At 32.5% G+C, this 23,728-nt stretch overlaps 1 protein-coding gene across 3 annotated transcripts in view; it reads right to left on the bottom strand.

Moving 5' to 3' along the window:
• The window catches only part of Pkn2 (protein kinase N2), a 120,486-nt gene that overhangs the window by 42,041 nt on the left and 54,717 nt on the right, over positions 1-23,728 (bottom strand). For all 3 annotated transcript variants that reach the window (XM_046443295.2, XM_058579021.1, XM_046443296.2), the window contains exons 3-6: positions 14,043-14,197; positions 6,268-6,385; positions 4,863-5,008; positions 4,557-4,770 (exon numbers count right to left, since the gene is read on the bottom strand). In XM_046443295.2, coding sequence (XP_046299251.1) covers positions 4,557-4,770; positions 4,863-5,008; positions 6,268-6,385; positions 14,043-14,197 — 633 coding nt within the window. The remainder of the gene's footprint in view (positions 1-4,556; positions 4,771-4,862; positions 5,009-6,267; positions 6,386-14,042; positions 14,198-23,728) is intronic.

The following is a 23,728-nucleotide window of genomic DNA, read 5'->3' as shown; positions in this document are numbered from 1 at the left end:
CGAATATTATTTAACAAATACCCTTTGCATGTATTAAACGCTCTGTGTTAGTGGCTACGATTATATGTAAGCAGATGATAAGGTCTTTGTTTTTATAGGTCTATATTGCAGTTTTGATTAAAAAAATATGTACAGTAAGAAGATGAATAAGGCAAAGACATTTAAACAGAGAAAGACTGTGCATTAACTAATTGTGACAGACGACGGTACATAAACTAATTTAAATAATGGTAGGAGTTGTATAAGATACAAAACAGTTAGAAAGATAAACAGGTACTATAATATGTAAGGTAAACTAAAGATTCCCAAACATTTTCAGGAACAGTGCTGTAATGTTTCCAATCATTTATTTTTCACTGCCCCATGGATATACATTATATCTAAGAGCTATGTATTAAATAACAATTCTGTCTGACTTAAGATACCACTGACATTTTAACAATTTGAAAAATAATACACACAACTTAAAGCTTGATGATGGCAGCCTCCGTTACTGGTATAGGGTCTTGGTGCCACAGCAAATAGAGAACTCTCATTCTCAAACTGTAGTTGCCTGCTTTGACATGTCTGTGGGATCCCTAAAGGACTAACACCAAGGGCTTATCTTTATTGTACCAAATTTCTAAGGGCAGAGAATCAGCTAATTGGAGGGCATATGTCAAAAACATTTAAAAGTAAATAATCAGGGCACAGGCTCTCAGTTGGGGCAAACAATATATAAGCCAAAAAGCCAAGGAAGTGAAATGAAATGCTTTGGGGAATAAGGCTTTGCAGTTTCCACATGTTACTGTGTGTACATACACACATGCACAATCACACACACAGCCAAAGAGAAATTCTGGAACTGAAAAAATATGATAAAATGAAAAAAGTTACTAGAGTTATTCAACAGCAGATTTGAGCAAGCAGAAGAAAATATAGTATATTTGGTGACAGTTCAGCTGAAATCATCAAGTCTTAGGAGCAGAAAGAAAAAAGAATAAAGAAAAAATGCAGAGCCTAAATGAAATGTGAGATGCCAGATAGCACACAAATACATAAATAATGGAGTTCCAAAGGAAAATAAAGTGAAAAGAATAACATTTGAAGAAATAATGGCTGAAAACTCCCCAAATTTGATGAAAGATATGAACCTGTACATCAAGAAACTCAATGACTCTAAATAGGATACACTAAGAGATTCACCTTAAGATACATTAAATCAAATGGTTAAAAAAAAAAAAATCAAAGGAGATAATTTTATAAAAAGTAATTCATTACCCACAAGGAATCTTCAATAAGACTAATAAATTTCTAATTAGAAACCATAATCATCAGAAGGGAGTAGGATAAATGGTGAATGGAAAAAAAACTGTCAACCAGGAATCCTATTTGTAGCAAATCCATCACTCAAAAATAAAGGAAAAATTAAAGATTCCCAGATAAAACAAAAACTAAAGTAGCTCATCAATAAGAGAATTGCTCAGAAAAATGTGTAAGTGAAATTATTCAGATTGAAATGAAAAAAACATTAGACAGTAGCTTGAAACCAAAGAAAAAAATAAAGAACACAAATAAACTAACTACATAGGAAAACATAAAATCAAGTACTACTATGTTGGTTTGTAACTCTTATGATTTAAATGACAAAGCAAAAAATTATAACCTATGTAAATGAACATATAGGTACAGACATAATTTGTGACAACAGCAATGCAAAGAGGGGGAAGGTGCACCTATAAAAGAACAGTTTCTGTAGGCTACTGAGTTACCAGGGTAACTACTAAGAAAAAAACAAACCCACACATAGATGTTTGTAGTAGCTTTACTCATAATTGCCAAAACTTGGAAGCTACTAAGATGTCCTTCAGTAAGTGAATGAATAAACTTGTACATCCAGTTGATGAAATATGATTCAGTGTAAAAAGAAATGAGCTGTCAAGTCATGAAAGGAAACTTAAAAAGACTACATATTGTATGAGTCTGACTATGTGACATTCAGGAAAAAAAGCCTAAATAGTAAAAAGATTAGTGGTTGCCAGGGCTGGAAGTTGGGGGAAGGGAAGTATAAACAGGCAGACACAGAATTTTTAGAGCAGTGAAAATATTCTGTGTGACACTATAATGGTAGTTACATGATATTATATATTTGTCATAATCCATAGAATGTAGAACACCAAGAGTGAATACTAATGGAAGCAGTGGCCTTTGGATGATAATGATGTGTCAATATAGATTCACTAATTATAAAAAACTGTCAATCTGGTATAAGATGATGATGTGAGGGAGGCTATGCATATATACAAATGGGATTTATAAAGAATGTCTATATTTTCTGTTCAATTTTTCTGTGAATCTAAAACTACTCTATGAAACCAAGTTCATTAAATATAAAAGGAAACAACAAAAAAATACAATAAAAAATTCAATCCAACACAAAAGAAGGCAGTAACATAAGAATTCAGGAAACAAATACCAAACTGTCAGAAGCAAGCTCTTTTGTTGTATAAAGATCAATTTGGCTGAGTTTTGTCCCTTGTTTGTTGGAAGAAGCCTCTAAATCATGGAATGACCTTAGAAATAGGAATGTATGTGCTCTTCATGGTGGAACCCTTGTATCACACATGACTTTACGCTCAAAGGTTAACTCAAGGTAGGCCCCTAGACAGTTTCAGGATGGGGAACAACTGTGCTAGAAAACACTAATAATATTACTAAGGGATTGAAACTTTGAGCTATGTATCAGCCTGACCTCCAGGGCAGGGCAAGAGGTTAGAGATTGAATTCAAATCACATGGCAATGATTCACTCTGTCACACCTACATAATAACAAAGTCCCAATAAAAACTCAGGATATGCAAAGCTCAAGTGAATTTCCTCATTGGTGACAGACACCAATGTGTTGGGAAGGTTACGTATCCTAAGAATACAAAAACTTCATATTTAAGACCTTTCTAGATCTTGCCCTATGAGTCTTGTCCTTTGACTGATTTAATCCGTATCCTTTATAATAAAACTACCGTAATGTTTTCCAGAGTTCTGTAGGTTGTTTTGGTGAATTATCCCAGAATTGGTAGTCAATTGGTTAGAAGTGCAAGTTACCTGGGAACTCTAAGCTTGCAGGTTAAATGAAAGCAATGTTGTGGGGAATATGCCATAAACCAATAAAATTTTACCTAACTCTTACTAGTTAGCATCAGAATTTATGGCATTTTATTAGTAATTACCTTAAATTTAAATGATAAAACTGTTCCACTGAGACTGGAAGAATAGATTTTTTTTAAATTATCCAATTATATGTTATCTAAAAAGAAACTCATAATTTGATGCAATTACACATATAGATTGAAAATGTAAGGACAGAAAAAGATATTCAGTGCAAACAGAAACCAAAGTCAGCAGAGATAACTCTACTAAAATCAGACAAAATAGACTAAGTAAAAATTGTTAAGGGAGACAAAGGACATTATGTGTTGATAAGAGTTATCCATCAAAAAATAATTAGAAACATATAATGCACCTAACGGAACCCCAAAATATATAAAACAAAAATCTGTATAATTGAAGGAAGAAATATAGACAGTTCCACAAAAACAAGTGGAGACCACAACTTTACTTTCAACAATGGAGGACATAATATTATAGCTATAATCAAAAAGAAGTAAAAGAAAAGTATTGGGAGAATGGACAGAAACAGGAACACTCCATACACTACTTTTATATATGTTAATCAAGGTGGTGCATGATTATAACCTCAGATACTTGGGAGGTTGAAGTAGGAGGACTGCAAGCTTGAGCCCAGCCTTGGCAACATAGCAAGACCCTGTTTCAAAAATAAAAATGGGTTGGGACTGAAGCTCAGTGGTTCAATCACCTGTATCACAGGAAAAAACAAACAAACAAACAACTACCTCTTAGAAATAGAGTTAATATATGACCTAGTAATTACATTCCTAAGTATATACATACCACCCCCTGCCAAAATAAAAATTGGAAACAAGTGCTTAAACCAAAACCTGCACACAAATTTTCATAGTGGCATTATTTACAAGAGTCAAAAGTAGAAAGAACCCAAATGTCCTGACAAGTGGTTAAGCAAATGTGATATATATCCATGAAGTTGAATATTATTCAGCCATAAAGGGAATAAAGTACTAAGCGAACTTTGAAAGGAGTATATGCTAAATGAAATACGACAGATGCAAAGGCTACAAATTATATGATTCTGTTTATATGAAGTATCTAGAACAAATAAATGCATAGAGACAAAAAGCCAATAAGTGTTTGCCAGAGGGATAGGAAGAAAGGGAAAAGGGAGTGCCTGCTTAATGGGTATAGGTTTCCTTACAAAATGATAAAAATGTTCTAGAACTATATAGTGGTGATAGTTGCACAACATTAAGAACATATTAACTCCCTTTGAATTGTATAATGTAAGATGATTAAAACAAATAAATTTTATGTTATGCAAATCTTCCCATAATTTAAAAAAACATCTGCACACAACGATTTCCCCAGGGCCACACACATACACACACAAAACAACTTAAAAAACAGGAGAGATGTGTGCTACATACCTGTTAATGCTGCTGGTTTAGATAATGTACTATATTGGTTTTGTGTAGATATCATGCTTTGCCGTGGACTTAGTGTTGGTGATGCAACAAGTGAAAGCTCCTCAATAATAATACCGCTTTTAGGATGATTCTTAGGAAGTTCATTTAATCTTTGCTCTAATGAATACTTTAAAAGATCCAACTTCTGACTTGATTCATTAAATCTTGCTTGAGCCTTGCAAGTGAAAAAGACAATTATTGTTGCTTAAATAATCACATTCTTTGAATAATATACTAAAATATACTAAAATATTTATTTAAAATTACTTCTGAAAGTGCTTTTCTGTCTGTTACTTTTCCTGAGCCGAGTAATTTCATTACATTCTTTGCACCTTCTGCTACTGCAAACTCTATCCTAAAATGATGCCTTAATTCTTCCATCCGAAGTTCAAGAGGACTTATCACTGGTTTTGCTAAAGGGGGGGGGGGGGAAACACAAAGTTTCATTAATTGAACATTTATTTGACTTTCTAACTTGTGTGATTAAAAAACATGAAAAAGAAACAAATTCCTCAAACATTAGAAAAAGTTAGTCCTTAAATCAATAAACACTGAAACAATGCCAGGCATGGTGGCGCATGCTTGTAATCCCAGCACCTTGGGAGGCTGAGGCAGGAGGATTACAAGTTTGAGGCCAGACTCAGCAACTTAGAGAGGCCCTAAGTAACTTAGTGAGACCCTGTCTCAAAATAAAAAATAAAAAGTGCTAGGAATGCAGCTCTATGATTAAATGCCCCTAGGTTCAATCCCTACTATCAAAAAAGAAAAAAAAAAAAAAAAACCACTGAAGTAATAATAAACTCAAGGTTTAAATTCAGAGCCTTCCATTTAGTCATTATGAATCTAAATCACAAATTTGACAGAAAAAAAAGATTTTAGAATTGAATTTATTATATTATGATAACATCATGAGACCAAAACACAGTTGTTACTTCATACTTATAGGCTCTACATCAAGAGATTCAAATCATCCCAGGCTCAAAAATGATTTTTTTAAAAAAGTGCTCATGTGTTGAATAAGTTAAAAAAAAAAAGTGTGTGTGTATGTATAATCAATATCCAGCTGTTACACTGTAAAAGCTATTTATATAGCATCTACATTGTATTAGATACTATAAGTAATTTAGAGATAATTTAAAGCCTGTGGGATATGCATTCATTTTATGCAAATACTATGCAATTTTATATAAAGGACCAGAACATCGGTAGGTTTTGGTATCCATCAGAGATCCTGGCCTCAATCCCCCAAAGATACCAAGGGAAAACTACAGTTTCTAGTCCTACTTGTAGCAACTAACCATAAAGTTTCCCTCTGGAATAAAAAACAAAAACAAAAACTATATATAACAAAAAGAACAAAACAAAGCCATACTCTTACATAGGCAGAAACAAATTTAAAAAATATAAAGTGCTGATACTTTATTAAAATGAAGAAATACCTTCTAGGTCAATATATTCCTGAAATATGAGGTTCAAGTATCTGAAACCATCTGTCCCATGTGAAGAGAGTAAAATCTATAAGACATGACACAAAACAAAAACCAAACCAAAACAAAAAAACCCTACAATGCTTTCTCCCCCTTAACTTTGAACCACTGTCTCTTCACTATAAGATTTACTTAGCACTCTAGGCCCATAAAAGGATAATGACATTATATCTCTATTCCATCACCATTATCAAAAGCCAATTCATTGGTCTGGACTGCCTGAAGAATCTGCATTCGTATGACTTCTATTTTTGTCTTGCTGTCCTGGAGCAGTTGCTGAGCTGTACCATGGAGTTTCCGATCCTATTAAAAGTAAGTTTGAAAAGGTAAGCAGATAAAGGGACAAATGAAACATTCTTCTATCTTTCAAATAAATCAACTCATACCAGTACTTGTAGATACATTTACAAAAAATTTTTTAAAAAGCCATCAAACTTAAGAGATATAACATAAAAACAACTCCATAATTTAAAAAAAAATCTGAAAGAAAATAAGTAAATAATACTCGCTACTCTTCTGTTTTTCATAAACACATGGACCAAAGAAAGCAGACAGTCTCCAGGAGTTAGAAAAAGCAAGGAACCAGATTCTCTTCTGAATCATCCAGGAGGGAATGTAGCCTTGCTAACACCTTTATTTTATTTTATTTTTTTGGTATTGGGGATTGAACTCAGGGGCACTTAACCACTGAGCCACATCCCCAGCCCTGTTTTGTATTTTAATTAGAGACAGGATCTCACTGAGTTGGTTAGTGCCTCACTGTTGCCAAGGCTAGCTTTGAACTCAAATCCTCATGCCTCAGTCTCCGAGCCACTGGGATTATGGGCCAGCACCACTGCACCCAGTAATGCCTTGATTTTAGCTCAGTGATATCTACTTAAGACAGAATAACTACCAAATTGTAACACAACAAATGTGTTGCTTTAGGCCACTAAATTTGTGAGAATTTATTACAACAACCATAGAAAACTAATTTGGAACTTTAAAATATCATAAGTTAATATCATTTGCTCTGAGAGTTATATTAGTTGTCAATATGGGTATCTACAGAAAAAAAATAAATAATAGATAAAAGTTAAGTATCAGGTTAGGAAATACTTATGCACAAAGAAAGTCGATCTTTACAGATTATTAAGTATCTCTACCTTTATTACTTAGGAACTATGTATTAATTTGGAAATAAAACAGCAAATAATCAACTTCTCCTAACACCAGAACCTATCAAAGTTAAGGGGGAGAAAGAGATAAGCATCAGCTGGGCAGTTTCATTTCAATAAACCAAACACATACATACACTGTTATGACACTGTGTAAAGGGGAGAAAGAAGATACAAATGGTAAGATAGTGATTTTGCTTTTATATAAGAGAAGAAAAGTGAGCTAAAAATATTCTGTCAAATATCAAACAGAGTAATATATATCATGGAGGAAAAAACAATTAGCAATTTATAAATTTTTCTTCCACTTCTTTCCTATTCACCAAGTCATTGGTTTAAGGAGCTTCTAGCCAGATTTTACTCTCTAATAAAGTATTAGATTTCACACCAAGGAGTTGAGCTCCAATAGCTTACCTTAGATATCAGTTTAGCCCATAAAGTAGGCATATACACACAAATACCACATACACATTTGATAATTGTGGTTTATTAAGAAGAATACTAGCTTGAATTTGGCATTTGTCTGTGACACATTATATATGCTTTCATGAATGTAACTATTCACCTTCCAAATTTAAAAGGAAAGTACGTTTTCCTATGGTAGTTTCTCTACCTACTAGTAGTAGGAATATCAGACAAATGGAAGATATTACTCTTTGAGATCAGACCAGAGTAAGAGAAAAACTTAGTATCTCAAAACTCACAATTAATATTCTGCCATCAGACAGACATCAGATCAAATTGTAATATGTAAAATTGGCCATCTTATGAAAGCCTTGGGTTTCTTGAAGAAACTGTATAAAAGGGGACATTACCCTAAAACATAGCTTTTGTAAGCATTAGATGATAGTAAAATTATATTACTAAGTATTTAATTGGCATTAAAACATTCTCTTGTAGAGCAATAAAAAGAATGGTTAAGTATCTTATTTCAATTAAATTTTATTTATTTATTTTTAATATTTATTTTTCAGTTTTCGGTAAACACAACATCTTTGTTTGTATGTGGTGCTGAGGATTGAACCCGGGCCGCACGCATGCCAGGCGAGCGAGCTACCGCTTGAGCCACATACCCAACCCCTCAATTAAGTTTTAATAGTAAGTATAAATACTAAGAAAACTATACAGTAACATGCTTTTCAAGTATGCTGCTCTTTTTATTATTTTATCATTTTGTGAAATGACAATTGTTATTTATTTCTTTAGAAATACTATTTTTCTTAATTATTTCAAGTCAACATGCAAGTAATAGCACTTGTATTAATTTATAAGAAAGTAAATTTTCTCCACCCAGACTTCTAGGGGATATGCACAGAAGTCAATGTATAATGGAGGCTTTTAAAACTGATTTTGGATATCATCTACTGCCGCCCCTGACCTGCATGGGCAGCTGAACTTAAGATAGTTTGCTTGAATGTGCAGTAACACCAAATAAAACGCAGACACACTTTACCTTTAAATAAGCTTCAGACAGCTTCTCTGCTCTCAGCCTCAGGCTCCCCAAAAGGCAGAGCAAGGGAAAGTCACTGAGAGGCTGGCAAGAGAGAGCGAGCACGTTCGGAAGTGAGCTTTTATTGGGGGAATTCTTGTTCTTAGAAAGTTCTATCCAAAAAAAGGCCAGAAGGGGCAGGGTTACAAAGGACACCTGAGTGTAGCTCAACCCTGGAAGGTAACACCTACATCTGAAGACAGGCCTTTGCTATCCGAGCTGGGACAACGCCCAAGTCACCACAAATGTAGTGACTGGTCAGAGCCTCTTGCTTCAGGACTGGAAGGCATGGGTCATTCAGAGTGGCTCCCCCAAATCAGGCAATGTACAGTTACTACATATCAATTTTATGCTTTCTAGCATTTAATGAATTTTCACTATAAGTTATGCTCTCAGGAATCAAATGGGTTTTCTTAATTTAGCAACTAATTTGTAGAAGGCAAGAGAAGGTGGGCCCAAATGTATGAGAATAATTGACTTTTATGTTGATGAAGACTTTGGGAAAATTTTTATTTATTAGGTTGAATCACATGAAAATGCCAACATTTGACTGATTTTGAACTAAAATGGTTCAATTTAATAGACTAGTTTAAATAACTTAATTATTAGCACTCTACAATGTCTGGTAATTATATTTGGAATGGATAATATTTTATAACTATAAATAAAAATTATAAATTCTGTAATGTTTTCAAGTTATACATTATTTTATATTAAAAAACCCTACTACTTTGCAAGTCACCATGGGATATTAAATTTTGTTCTAAAGTCACCGTTGGATAACAAACTACATCTCACACACATAAAACTTTCAAATAAATAAACCAACTATTGTTTTATTTTTTCTATAATATATTCATTGCTTACTTTCCATATGCTAAATGTTGTCAGACCAGTGAAAATATGAATAGTCAGAATGTTTCTTTATAAAACACATAGTTTAATTAAGGAGATATAATAATTACATGTATCAGAAAGTTAAAAGCAGACAAAGAAAATGTCAAAGAAAGGTGGGATCATTTTTTGCGGGTAGAATTTAGAAAGTTTTTCTAGATTGTTAACATCAAGTTAAATTCAAATATGTGAAGATTGGAGGACCTCTCATGTCAAGTAGTCGTAACACAAAATCAAACAAAAAAAAACCCCAAATACAAAACTTCTATCCAAGACCAAAAAAGAGAAACAACAACAACAACAAAACATCCACAAAAGAATACAGGGAAAAATATGGAAGCATGTTAATTATGGTGATGGTCTCAAGAGTTTATACATATTTCCAAACTTTTGTATATTAATTGGATCTTAATAAAACTTAAAAAGACTGGAGGGTTGGTGGTTAGGGTAGATAGAGATGGATAGTCAGTATATCCAAATTAGGAAAAAGTATGAGAAGGCTTATGAGAAGTTACAAAATGCTGGAAAGAAGCACAGCACACATTTTAATAAGGAGTTTGTTTTTTTATCTGAACATATGAATAGCAGATATCTTTTCAGTATGCCTTATTGAACCCTCAGAGATACCAGCCCCCTTCATAAAATCAATGGTGTTGCTTAGTGGCACAACTGCCCAATGACAAAATGACAAGATATATGACTCTTTATTTCTAAGGGGTAAGGGCAAAACAGTGGCCCTTCATCATATCTCTGTACTAATAATAGAAATATCTTAGTCATAAGGGGTTAAATGAAAGTAATTATAGTATGTAAAGATTAAAAAAAAAGAATAGTTTATAAATATTAGGCCAAAAGAAGTAAGAAGTAATGAATGCATACTACAGCAGAATCCATCAACTTAACAAGTACTTATTGAGTATTTTGGTAAAATATCTCAATGTGCCAGGTATTGTTCTAAGCACTGGAGACAGAGTGATTATACCAAGCTGGATAACAAGAAATTTACATTCTAATGTTTAAAATATGATAAAGAAAGTGATCATGTAAACCGTAATTTCAGAAAGTGGTAAAACTGAAAGGAGATAAGGAGACAGGGTTCTATTTTAATTAGGATTGTAGTGAAGAGCTTGCAGATGTTGCAGCACCTGAGTAGAGTCTTTAATGCAGGGAGAGAAAGCTACACAACAGGGAAAGAAATAATGAGAACAACACAGCAATTCAAAGGCCCTGATGTTCAGAGTGTGCTTGCTATGTTCAAAAGATACAAAAAAGCCAAAATAACTACAGCATAATGAGAGTGAAAAGTGTTTTTAGAAGATGAGAAACATAGCCAGAAATAAATCACCTGTGATTACAGTTAGAGTAAAGACTTTAGGTTTGTTCTAACAATGATAAAAAGCCACTGGGGGTTTTGAATAGGAAGGTAAAAATGTCCTACTTAAATTTTAAAAGGACAATTCCAGCTATAACATGTACAGGGGTGATAATTTTATCCTACAGAATAAAATAACAGAAGTTCTGAAGAAAACTTTTATCGCCAATCTGAATTTGATCATCCTTGTCCCTAAATTTACCACCCAACTCTGTGAATTTGCTGTCATTGTGAAGAACACCATCATCCAGTCTGTGCACATAACAATCTAAGAATCATCTTTGACTGTGCCTTTCACCTCGTATCCAGATATGAATAGCTTGACTTTGTCTCCTTTGTTTTCACTGCTGTTTAGGAAAAATAAAGCTCTTTAACCCGCGGACTACTATAAGCCTACTTTAACTTGCTGCCTATAGATTTACCCTTCTCTGTTTAATTCTTCAAATCTGAGGAGGATGGATGTGAAATTTCTAAACTTTAAATTTGATAGTGTATTTTCCCTGTTAAAAGTTTTTAGCAGTTCCATATATAAGATGCAATTCCAACTAATTAACTTTATACAAGATATTGTAACAATCTGGTTTGTCTTTCAGTTATGTTACATCTCATACTTTGTCTCAGTCATTAAAGCTCTACTAGTGGGGAACTGAGAAACAGTTCTGTTGGAATCAACTAGAGTACTTTTCCCAAGCAAAGTGGGTCATGGAGTTGACAACTACTAATATTAAAAGTATATTCTATTACTAGATATGCTAGGTAAAAAACATGCTAAGAACTTGTATTATACCTATATCAAATGGCTTTCATTTCCTAGAAGAATCCATTGTATTCCATAATTTCTTACCCTATACATATTGGGCATATCATCCCTAAAGAGTAATTTCTTCTCAAATGCCAAATCAACTTTTGAATCTTATGCTAAGACTTAAATGATTTTTCTGGTAGTTAAGTGATCCTTCCTCAGGGTGTTTCAAAAGTAATTCGAGCAAACTATTATTACATATTGTAATTATTTACATGTAGTAACTCTTCTAAGCCAGTTGTCTCCTAAAAGCAGGATATTATTGCTTGGTTATCTACTGTGTACAAGGCACCATCTTTATTACATTTATACCCCAGGACCTAGTATAATAACTATTAAACTGTTAATTAAATCCCTAATGAATAAACAGTCCATATAATTTCAAACTGAAATCTTTCCTAATTTCATAAAGATATACTTTGATCCTTTGAGAAGTTTAAAGATGAGAAATGAAAACAGTAAAGATAAGCTTAGACAGAAAAAAACTGTTAGGTCTACCTCAGAGACTATAGAAGCTTCCAATAGGCTTTGAACCTTCATTTGAGTCCTTCTCAAATTAATTCCCTAATTAACAATAAAATGCTATTGGAAAATCTGTATTTGCTTTAACAGAGTGCTCATATTTTGGACCTGTGGTCACTGTAACTTTTCTATGAAATTCTTTTAGTATGTCCATACCTGCTCAATTTAGAGGAGCAGTTCTTAATCTTGTGGAGATTAGAGACTATTTTAAAAAACCTTGTCCATCAATTATCAACATATACATTCATATTTCCCATAACTTTAAAGGGTTCTTAAAACCCTTAAACTAATCCACCAATAAAAATTTAAAAACCTTACTAGAGAAAGATAGAGGGCAGTAACTCGCTAACTTACTTTTAAAATGCTTAGCAACATTTGGTACACTCACAGTTCCAGGAACATAGTTTTGAACAAAAACAAAATAACACATGCTAAAAATGAAAAATTCTCCAAATGCAGGTCAATATTAAAAACAACAGTACAGAAAATAACAACTTTATCAACCAATAATAAATTTTCAACATTAGTGATCAAGTATCAAAATAATATCAAATAAATATATACTTCTCTAAAAACAATAAAAATTCTTTTGAAATAAGGCATAGTATATAATTTTCATAATTAAACTTTAATTTTTAATTTAATTTTTAAAATTTATAACACATATACATTTCTCTGTTAGTCTCCCCAAATTTCATTTAGGGTTGGAAGTACAATGAGTGACTCTAAGAATAGATCTTTTCCCCTCTGATTTCAAACTTTATTCTGATATTATTTACAAATCCCGATTAAGATATGAAGAAACACTGATTTGTGAAGTTTTTAAAATAAATGAGTTGAAAATACTAAATTTAGAGTTTTATAACAGATACATCTTTGTGTGAAGTTTCAGAAATTATTAAAATGATGGAACCTTATGCTGAAAAGAACTTTCATGATAATCTGGTTCAGTGGTTCCCAACATTTTTTTTGCCACGTTAAACCTAAGAACAAGAATATGTTCTTATTATTAAAAGTGGCTCCTCACAATACTAATTTTTTCCATTGGAGGTTATACATCCACATTGGAGGTTAAACACTGAAATTACCAAGTGTATACAGGTAAAAACCAGGCAATTACCAATGCTCTTTTCGTTAGCTCTTTTCTAAAAACCTGTAATGTGGTGATCAAAAACACATTATAGCCTGAATTTTAAAAATATTTTGTTTTAAATTAATTTTAGATTTATAAAAAAGATTCAAATACAGAGTGCCTGTATACCCTTAACTCATATAGCCAAATTATTTATTAACTGAGTTTTGGAAGGAATAAACAAATGTGGCTTTGAAGAAAAATTGGTTTTAAATTTGTCTATAATTTATAATTCTGAGGCTAAAGCGCTCTCAAATACCATAAAATACTGTTGAAACACTGAAATTACCAGCTAAAAGCATGATACAAAAATACAAAATATGTGGCATTAAATAAACTTCAAAAAGTATACTTATTTATAGTATGAGAGCTTAAGAAGGCAGAGCATCACTCTGTTGATCTCAAAAGAAACCATTTATGACAGATGACTCACATTTTCATCTCTTTATGCATGTCCATCAAATGACTCCCAATCCATTACCATTACCGATGCTGGGGTTACAAATAAATTTTAGCAAGTAGGCAAATTCAAAAAAAAATATGGAATCTCGAAAGAATGAAAATCAACTATAAACTTATTTGCTATACTTACTTTTGAAGACCCATTTGAATACATTTGTATCATATTCTCTGCACCTTGTTTTACTTTAAGTTCTATATCCAATTGTTTTTGTAAGGCCATCAATCTATTGCTGCTAGTAGAACAACGAGGGTCACTATTTGGAGTATCTGGAGTCCTTGGGCAATCTGTAAAAAAAATATTATGTTAAAAGTTATGAGGGATTGGGGATATAGCTCAACTGGTAGAGTGCTTGCCTCACATGCACAAGGCCCTGGGTTCAATTCAGAGCACCAAAGAAAAAAGTTACTTATTAGGATCAACTGCTGCTTAAAACTGGAAGAACAGGGTTTGAGATGAACTTGAAGTCATCTAAATGGAATGGAATCCCATTCCATTACAAACACACAATAATTAATTCAAGCAAAAAATATCTGAGTTGCAGGACCACTTACTAGGGTAGATTCCACTTCCTGAAGAAGTGATTACTTTGAGTCTGCAACTGAAGTAGGTGACTGTCCAAGAGTTTTTCCAACATTATTATTTTTAAATAAAATCAAAGCAATGGGAATAGTCTACCCTGCAATTAAATGCCTTAATTTAACAATACCAGAATTATTAGAGAACAAAGCATATTAAAACATTACACCAATTCCACTAAGATAGTTCTTTGTAAACAGAGTTCTGGAAATAAAGTGACAGCATTAATTACTAACAACTTAATCACAGCATGCAAACCTTCACAATTTCTTACATTCATGTACACTGTCTTATAAAGTATACTGTGTTCCTTGTACTTAAAAAACAAAAACTTCAAACAAAAAGAATCATCTAATTATTTTGGAGTAATTAACTTCTAACAATTCTACCATGTTAACTACGATTCTTCATACTAAAGTTTGTTATTTTGATTTTTATCCACACCAGCTCTCCTACTTATAGAAAAGCTAGAAGATCTGAGTACCAGGCCTGTTTCTGGCAATAAGGAACTAGAAAATTATCTAAACTGCAAGTTACTTAACTTGGGCTTTCAGGGTTCTCTTCTCTCCATGCAATGTAATAAGTAATTGACTTATTTTAATGAACATATTTCATATTTGGTTTCATATTCTTTAAAAAATTCACTAGTTCAGGGTTGGGGCTCTGTAGTACATACAGCATATGTGAGGCACTGGTTTTGATTCTTAGCACCACATATAAATAAATAAAGTTCCATAGACAACTAAAAACATTTTTTTTAAATCCACTAGTTAAAAACAAGAAAACATAATTTGTTAATTATAAAAATACAGATACTAAGCATGACACTGATAAACAACAGTAAAACAACAGTGTTTTAATATTTATATACAACTTACTAGGTGCAAGTAATGATCTAAGTGCTTTAAAAATATAAGCAATAATCTCACAAATGGTCCTATGATGAGTATTAATGTTGCAGTAAGTAGGGTATTGAGAAGTTAAGAAACTTGCCCAAAGCTGTACAGCTAGTAAGTGGAAAAAACCTGGATCTGAACTTAGTTCTTTTCTGAAATCTGTCCTGTTAATTGCTGTGCTATGTGCTATTTTTCTACATTTAGAGGCTTTGTAAGCAACTCTACTATTTTATGAGTGTATGTACACTTCTACATGTAACAGTTTAATTTTATATACAAATAAACATGTATATGTGTGTTATTAATCATCAAGTAATCTTTTGAGATATATATTATTCACATTTTACATTTCAGGAAACAAAGAGTTATTAGCTGGGATTAAATTCATGAAAGGTTTATATTTTAAATGAATTCACTGAATTACAAATGAACTACTACAAAAGTTCATTTTATAGTGACACACTTTTGTAGAAAACTGATATATAGATAGGGTTTCATATCAGTTCAAAAAACAACTACTTAATGTTTGTAGTACAGTCGATAGGAGTGCCTAGGTTTGAATGTTTTGACACTGAGATTCTGTACAAACATGCAACACAGGGTAAGTTATTTACCAGCTCTGTACCTCCTTTTCCTCATCTACTATACAGTGAAATAGCATGTACTCTACAAGATTATTGTGAGGATTAAGTAAGTTACATGTAAAAAGAGTTTAGAACAGGGTGTGGCGTACAGTAAATATTCAACAAACATTAACTGGTAGTAGTCACTGTAGGAAGAGTGAGTATATCTCACTGAATCTATTATAAAAAAAGAACAGTACAAATCAGGGTACAGTTAGGTTTTCTTTTTCCTTTTTATATAAATGATATAAGAGTTTAAGAGAAAACACAGTTAAAAAGGAGTAAAATGCATTAAAAAAATACCCTCAGTTGAAAAATGTATGGAAATATATTGTTTGGGAGATGATTCCTGTTTAAACATTTAAACATCTGTCTTAAAATGAAATGAAATCTGTCTACTTACTATTTTCCCACAGGGCAGAGAATCAAAACAAATGGGTAAAAGGTAATGTGGTCCAAAGTTGTATCACAAGATTAAAAAAATAATCCTTACATTTTGGGTTATTTAAAAATGAAATGGTTTGCCTTGATATGTAATAAAGTTACTTACCTCTGGAAACATTTACACAAAAGTTAAATTACAATTTGTTAGAGATACTATGTAATAAATTCTTGTACCGTACAGTAAGTTGTACTATAACACTAAAATATCCACTGAAGTTGTAAAAGTAACACTGTTCTTATGGAAAAGTATGTTCTCACAGTTTTAATAAGGATTATAGGAACATAAGAAATAACACTACAGTTAAGAGCCTGGACTCTTGAGATCAGAATGCCTGGGTTAAAAACCTGGGGCAGCTACTTACGGGTATGGTCTTAATTATATACTTACTTAACATATCTGTGATTAAGTATTCTCAGCCACAAATGGGGTTATTCTAAATTATAAAGCCTTTATGAGTTTAGATCATATTTAAAACACACTAAGTCCTCAATAAAATTACCAGTCTTTAAGTAGCTGATATTTCTATTCAGTTAATCTTCAAGGAAATTTACAAGGATTTGTAACAGAATCTCATTTTATTAATGTTAAAACACCTGAAACTTTGATAATTTGCCATCAGAAAAATATTTGACAAGGCAGAAATTAAGCTTTTGGTATGCTTTGTTTCATAAGGTTGCTTTTTTTAAACTCAGAAATTAAGAGAAATACTTCACCTTTTTTCATAAATTTTACCCATTTTCCTTGTAACCTGCTTTCCTTCTTGCTACTTTTCTTCTCTCACGTGTAGATTATCGTAAGTTTATAAAACATATGGTTATAGTATATTCATTAAACACTTTTCTTCATAATGAACCATATTTCAAAACTTGGATAACCAGAACTCTTCATTAATGTTCTCTCAGCTCAAAAACTTTTTTGAATTCTTTAAAAAGATGAAAATTATTTTTCCATTCTAAGGACTGTCTTTAATCATAAGAAAAAAAGTTCAATTTACTTTTAAATATTTGCTTCTTAAAAAATGAAACCCATTATAACAAATCTCCATTTCCTTATCTATTGCAAAATTACCAAAAACAAACAAAACAGAAAAACAGGGATTTTTTTTTTTTGGGGGGGGGGAAGTGGATGTTACAAGAAATTGGACATGCTTCTAATCTTCTAAACATTATACATTCAAATACATCATACGAATTCAATAAACTTGGTTTAATGTTTATATAGCAGGGAGCTTTTATGCACCTCTAGATAAAGCACTAGAGATAAGCCTATGAAATCATGTCATTATACACATTTAACCAATATATATTGCTGTGCTTTAAAGTGGCTAGTGAACAGGACATCCTTAAATTCCCTCACTGAAACATTTTTATTGCTTGGCCTACAAATAAAGTCCCAACTTCATATCTAGGGACTAAAGACTTTATGCTATGTAGTTCTACGATAACCTTTTACTATTATTTCTGTCAAATACTGTAGAAAAAAATAAAAAGTCCATTTCTGTGAAATATGGTGTATTTGCTTTCCTCCATACTACTGTTAGCTTACATTAGGCATTACTTTCTCTAAGACATCTTTCTTAACCATTCTTCAGTCTAAACAGATACACATTCTAATATATCTTCAAAATATACTTTTTTCCCTCCATTAAAATGTTATATAGTTTTATAATGATCTAATTTCTTTCTTTTGGAATTCTTATTTTTTTTAATTTTTAAAAATTTCTTTTTAATTTTTTTTTTTTTGGTGCTGGCGATTGAACCTAGAGTTTTGTACATGAGAGGCAAGCATGCTATACCAACTGAGCTATATCCTCTGCCCCTTATAATGATCTATTTTCAAGTTCGCTTTCCCTAAGAAAGTCTAGGTATCTTGAGAACTAGAATTTGTTCTTATCTACTGTAATAGATTATTTCAATAGCAGATCAGATGCAGAAAAACAGATAGTTTCTTTTAACCTTATGTTTCAGAAGGAAAAGAGAAAAACAGTGATTCTAAGACATTATACAAGGAAGTAATAACAATCATTTTTAAAAGATTCAGAATACCCAATCAACTCCAATTAGATATATATAGGGAGAAAACAAAACAAATCAAAACCCAATGTGGACACATCATGAAAGCTGGAAGAAGGAATAACAGTTTTTGAAAATGATATAACTTTTTGTTGAATTATATTCCCAGTAAAAATATATGTCAAAAGAGTGTGGACAAAAATAACAATATTATCAGAAAAAGATGGATATAACTTGTCACAAACAAACTCCTAAAAAGAAATCTTGAATGATCTATACTTTAAGAAGAAAAAATGTGGTACCAATGGTAGAGCAAAAGAGAAACAAGGAATGAAGAAAACAGATAGTGGCTTATATGTAACTTTAAACGAGCACTACATAAATTAATAAAAAAGTCATAAAAGGATTTAAAAAAAAGAATTATGACAATAACAACATAAAAGACAGAATATAAGTAAATGGACCATTTAAGGGCTCTGAATGAATTATCTAGGAAGCAGATGAAAGTAGTAAATACCACTACAGTTTTTTTTATAAGTAGGCATACGGTACATGACAATTTCTGAAGTGATTCACTTCTTTAAAAAATTCCAAAAATGGCAAGAAAAGGAAGAAGAAACATTAAAAGCAAAGAGTAAGCTAGTAATTACAGACCTACATGTAACAGTAATTATTTAAATATAATAAATGATTCAAGTAAAAGACAAAAATTAGAGTGGTAAAAACAAATGAATGAATCCACATCCAAATATATGCTACATATAAGAACCATACCAAACATATAGAATGTAGAAAAGATGAAAGTTGAAAAATCGATTATTTTAACCCTAGGGCTGGGGTTGTGGCTCAATAGTAGAGTGCTTGTCTAGCATGTATGAGGCACTGGGTTTGATTCTCAGCACCGCATACAAATAAATAAAATAAAGGTCAGTCAACAACTAAAATATATTAACAGACAAAGATACTTTGAGGTAGAAAGATCACAGATAAAAAGAGTTGTTTCATTATAATAAAAAAGTCAATTCACCAGAAATATGTATCCATTCTAAATTTGTAGGTAACCATTAAGATGGTCACAAAATAAAAAGCAAAAATTGACTATATTTTAAAAAAACAGCAAAATCTGCATTTCACTATTTTTTTTTTCTTTTTAGTGGTACAGGAGATTGAAACTGGGATACTTCACTCCTTAGTTGTATCCCCAGTCCTTTTTCATTTTGAGACAGGGTCTTGTTAAGTTGAGGAGACTGACCATGAACTTGCAATCCTCCTCCCTCAGCCTCCCAGATGGCAGGAATTTACAGATATGCTACATCATGCCCAGCCATTTTATTAAATTTTAACAATAAAATTCTGAAAGACACTTGAATAAATGCATCTAATTGGAGTTCCAAAAGGAGAAAGCAGAAGGAATGTAGGAGGCACAATATTAAAAAGACAGACTGTCAGTAGAAGGAACCAGATACAACTTTCCTATGTTCATATGTGAATACACGACCAGTGTTAATTCCACATCATTTAAAACCACAAGATGGAATCCTAATTAGAATAAGTTATATTCCATGTATGTATAGTATGTCAAAATACACTCTGCCATTTATGTCTAAAAAGAACAAATTTTATTTGTTTTTTAGGGATTGGCTAGCTTCACTAAGCATAATCTGCTCTAGTGCCATCCATTTCCCTGCAAATTCTATGATTTTGTCATTTTTTAGTGCTGCGTAATACTCCATGGTGTATAAATGCCACATTTTTTTTATCCATTCATCTATTGAAGGGCATCTGGGTTGGTTCCACAGTCTAGCAATTGTGAATTGTGCTGCTATGAACATCGATGTAGCAGTATCCCTGTAGTACGCTCTTTTAAGGTCTTCAGGGAAAAGTCCAAGAAGGGCAATAGCTGGGTCAAATGGTGGTTCCATTCCCAGCTTTCCCAGGAGTCTCCATACTGTTTTCCAGATTGGCCGCACCAGTTTGCAGTCCCACCAGCAATGTACAAGAGTACCCTTTTCCCCACATCCTCTCCAGCACTTCTTGTTGTTTGACTTCATAATGGCTGCCAATCTTACTGGAGTGAGATGGTATCTTAGGGTGGTTTTGATTTGCATTTCTCTGACTGCTAGAGATGGTGAGCATTTTTTCATGTACTTGTTGATTGATTGTATGTCCTCCTCTGAGAAGTGTCTGTTCAGGTCTTTGGCCCATTTGTTGATTGGGTTATTTGTTTTCTTATTGTTTAATTTTTTGAGTTCTTTGTATACTCTGGATATTAGGGCTCTATCTGAAGTGTGAGGAGTAAAAATTTGTTCCCATGATGTAGGCTCCCTATTTACCTCTTTTATTGTTTCTCTTGCTGAGAGAAAACTTTTCAGTTTAAGTAAGTCCCATTTGTTGATTTTTGTTATCAACTTTTGTGCTATGGGTGTCCTATTAAGGAATTTGGAGCCCGACCCTACAATATGTAGGTCGGAGCCAACTTTTTCTTCTATCAGACGCAGAGTCTCTGATTTGATATCAAGCTCCTTGATCCACTTTGAGTTAACTTTTGTGCATGGCAAGAGGAGGGGATTCAGTTTCATTTTGTTGCATATGGATTTCCAGTTTTCCCAGCACCATTTGTTGAAGATGCTATCCTCCCTCCATTGCATGCTTTTAGCTCCTTTATCAAATATAAGATAGTTGTAGCTTTGTGGATTAGTCTCTGTGTCCTCTATTCTGTACCATTGGTCCACCCTCCTGTTTTGGTATCAGTACCATGCTGTTTTTGTTACTATTGCTCTGTAATATAGTTTTAAGTCTGGTATCGCTATACCGCCTGATTCGCACTTCCTGCTTAGAATTGCTTTTGCTATTCTGGGTCTTTTATTTTTCCATATGAATTTCATGATTGCTTTATCCATTTCTACAAGAAATGCCGTTGGGATTTTGATTGGCATTGCATTAAACCTATAGAGAACTTTTGGTAATATCGCCATAGGAAAGGTAGCAGAATACAACAGTTACTAATGGGGCATTATGTAAAAATGTGGATGTGTAACCGATGTGATTCTGCAATCTGTATTTGGGGTAAAATTGGGAGTTCATAACCAACTTGAATCTAATGTATGAAATATGATATGTCAAGAGCTTTATAATGTTTTGAACAACCAATAAAAAAAATTAAAAAAAAAAAAAAACAAATTTTAAAAATCGTACATGAAAAAAAGAGACTACATATTTCCTATAATTAATGAAATACACAAATCTTGACAGATGAAACCCAACAAATGTAAAGATAATCAAATGAAAGGAAATTACACCATTGCACTTAGAGTGAAGAACATTGAAGACAATATCTATTTATTGGTACTGGGGATTGGACCCAGGGGGACATTCTCACTGTGCTATAACCCCATCCCTTTTTATTTTTCATTTTGACACAGTGTACCACTAAGTTGCTGAGACTGGCCTCAAACTTATGATCCTCCTGCCTCAGTCTCCTGAGTGGCTGGGATAACAAGTGTACACCACCACATCCAGCTCAAATATGCTGTTTCTGGTACTTTTAGTATTTTTGCTAAAACTATAGTGGACTAGTTGGCTTCCAAAATGTATTAAGAATTGCAGAACATGAGAGCAATCAAGGTCTTTAGAGGGTTCTTACTACTAACTCCAGCTTTAAACAGATTGAATCTTTATTTCTCAGTCCCAGGAAAACTTCCTTATGTTTTACTTACATCCAAATGGGCTTCATGTTCAGATTCAGATGAACTTGCATGCCTTGTGCTTGACATTTTCCTCAAGCTATTAAGATACCTTGTTCACAAAACACCCTAGAGAAGGTATATACAGTCTATCTATCCTCTTTGTTTTACAAATGAGAAAATCAAGATCTGGAGGAATTCCAAGTGGTATATAACCACACAACTATGTCTAGCAGGATGACAGCTCAGATCACATAGCCTTTGTTCTTAATTTTATAGCCAGCTTATATTCTATGCTTAATATGCATAAATTGTTAAGTGTACATTCAGAACATCTGCTTATGAAATGAGGCTATTTACTACATTTAAATAACAATTTAGAGGAAAAACGTTTGAAATTAACCTAGCCATATCTATATTTAGCCAGTAACATTATACTAAAGCACTGGTTTCCTATTTCCTTGACAAACTTCTAATAAGTCTCAAGGTTTACTATTCATTGGTCAATACTTTGGTTTATACTTAGTACTTAAAAAATTGATATTTTAACCTACTGTAAAATCTTGTCATGGGTTGCAGTTATGTTAACTGTTTATACTTCCCCAAACCCCAAAGTCGAACTTTCTTGTTTAAACAGATATGTCTACCTTTTATAGCCATCTGGAACCCGCTCAAATTGTAATGAATGCTTATTGTTAATGTATCTTAGTCACTTATTCCGTGTACTCAGGATGACCTTTGTCAGATGTCACCAATGGAGGTAATTTTGCTTAAGTATTTTACAATTACTACAATCTTTAGTTTAGCTTTCTCAATACATGACAAACAAAGGACGTGGATAAGATTTTGAGCCGTGACTTTTTTTGTCAAGTATTAAACATTTCAGGATTGCCTATATCTATAATATTTTTTTGTTTGAAAACTGCACATTACATCTCCTAGTAGAGGTGATGTCTTCATTCTGTGAGTAACTCTACTTAGGGCATACACAATCTTCTTATAAATTTTCCTTAAAAGTTTTTTCTTCTTTGCTCCCTCTGATGACAATGTGTATTATCAACCACTACACAACTCTGAGACTGGTTAAAAACATATCAGCAATATCAAATTCTGGGGAGGATATGGAACTCTCATGCAGTACTGGTGGAAAAGAAAAATAACACAGTCACTCTGAAAAATATTTTGGCACTTTCTTATAATACACAATGCATTCCTCCATACAATATAGTAGTCTTACTCCTAAGTAAATATTTACCAAAGTGAACTGAAAACTTTTATTCATACAAGAATAAACTTACTTATACATTCATGGATATTTATAGCAGTTTCATTAATGACTGCCCCAAACTGGAAAACAACCAGTTTTTGGTAAATAGATAAACAAATCATGATACTTCTAGATAATGGACTCAGAATTAAAAAACAAAAAACAAACAAACAAAAAACACAAAACAAAAAACAATCCCACTACTGATACACCCAACACCTTAGATAAATCACAAAGGCAATATGCTGTTATATACTTTAAGATTCCATTTATATAACATTCTTTTTAAAAAATCAACTACAGCAACAAAAAC

This window comes from Marmota monax, unplaced genomic scaffold (assembly GCF_021218885.2).
Source record: "Marmota monax isolate L192 unplaced genomic scaffold, Marmota_monax_Labrador192_F-V1.1 WCK01_AAM20220418_F8-fsc00046, whole genome shotgun sequence".
Classification (NCBI taxonomy): domain Eukaryota; kingdom Metazoa; phylum Chordata; class Mammalia; order Rodentia; family Sciuridae; genus Marmota; species Marmota monax.
Note: the sequence above shows the minus strand (reverse complement) of the source record. Positions and strands in the feature narration are given on the sequence as shown.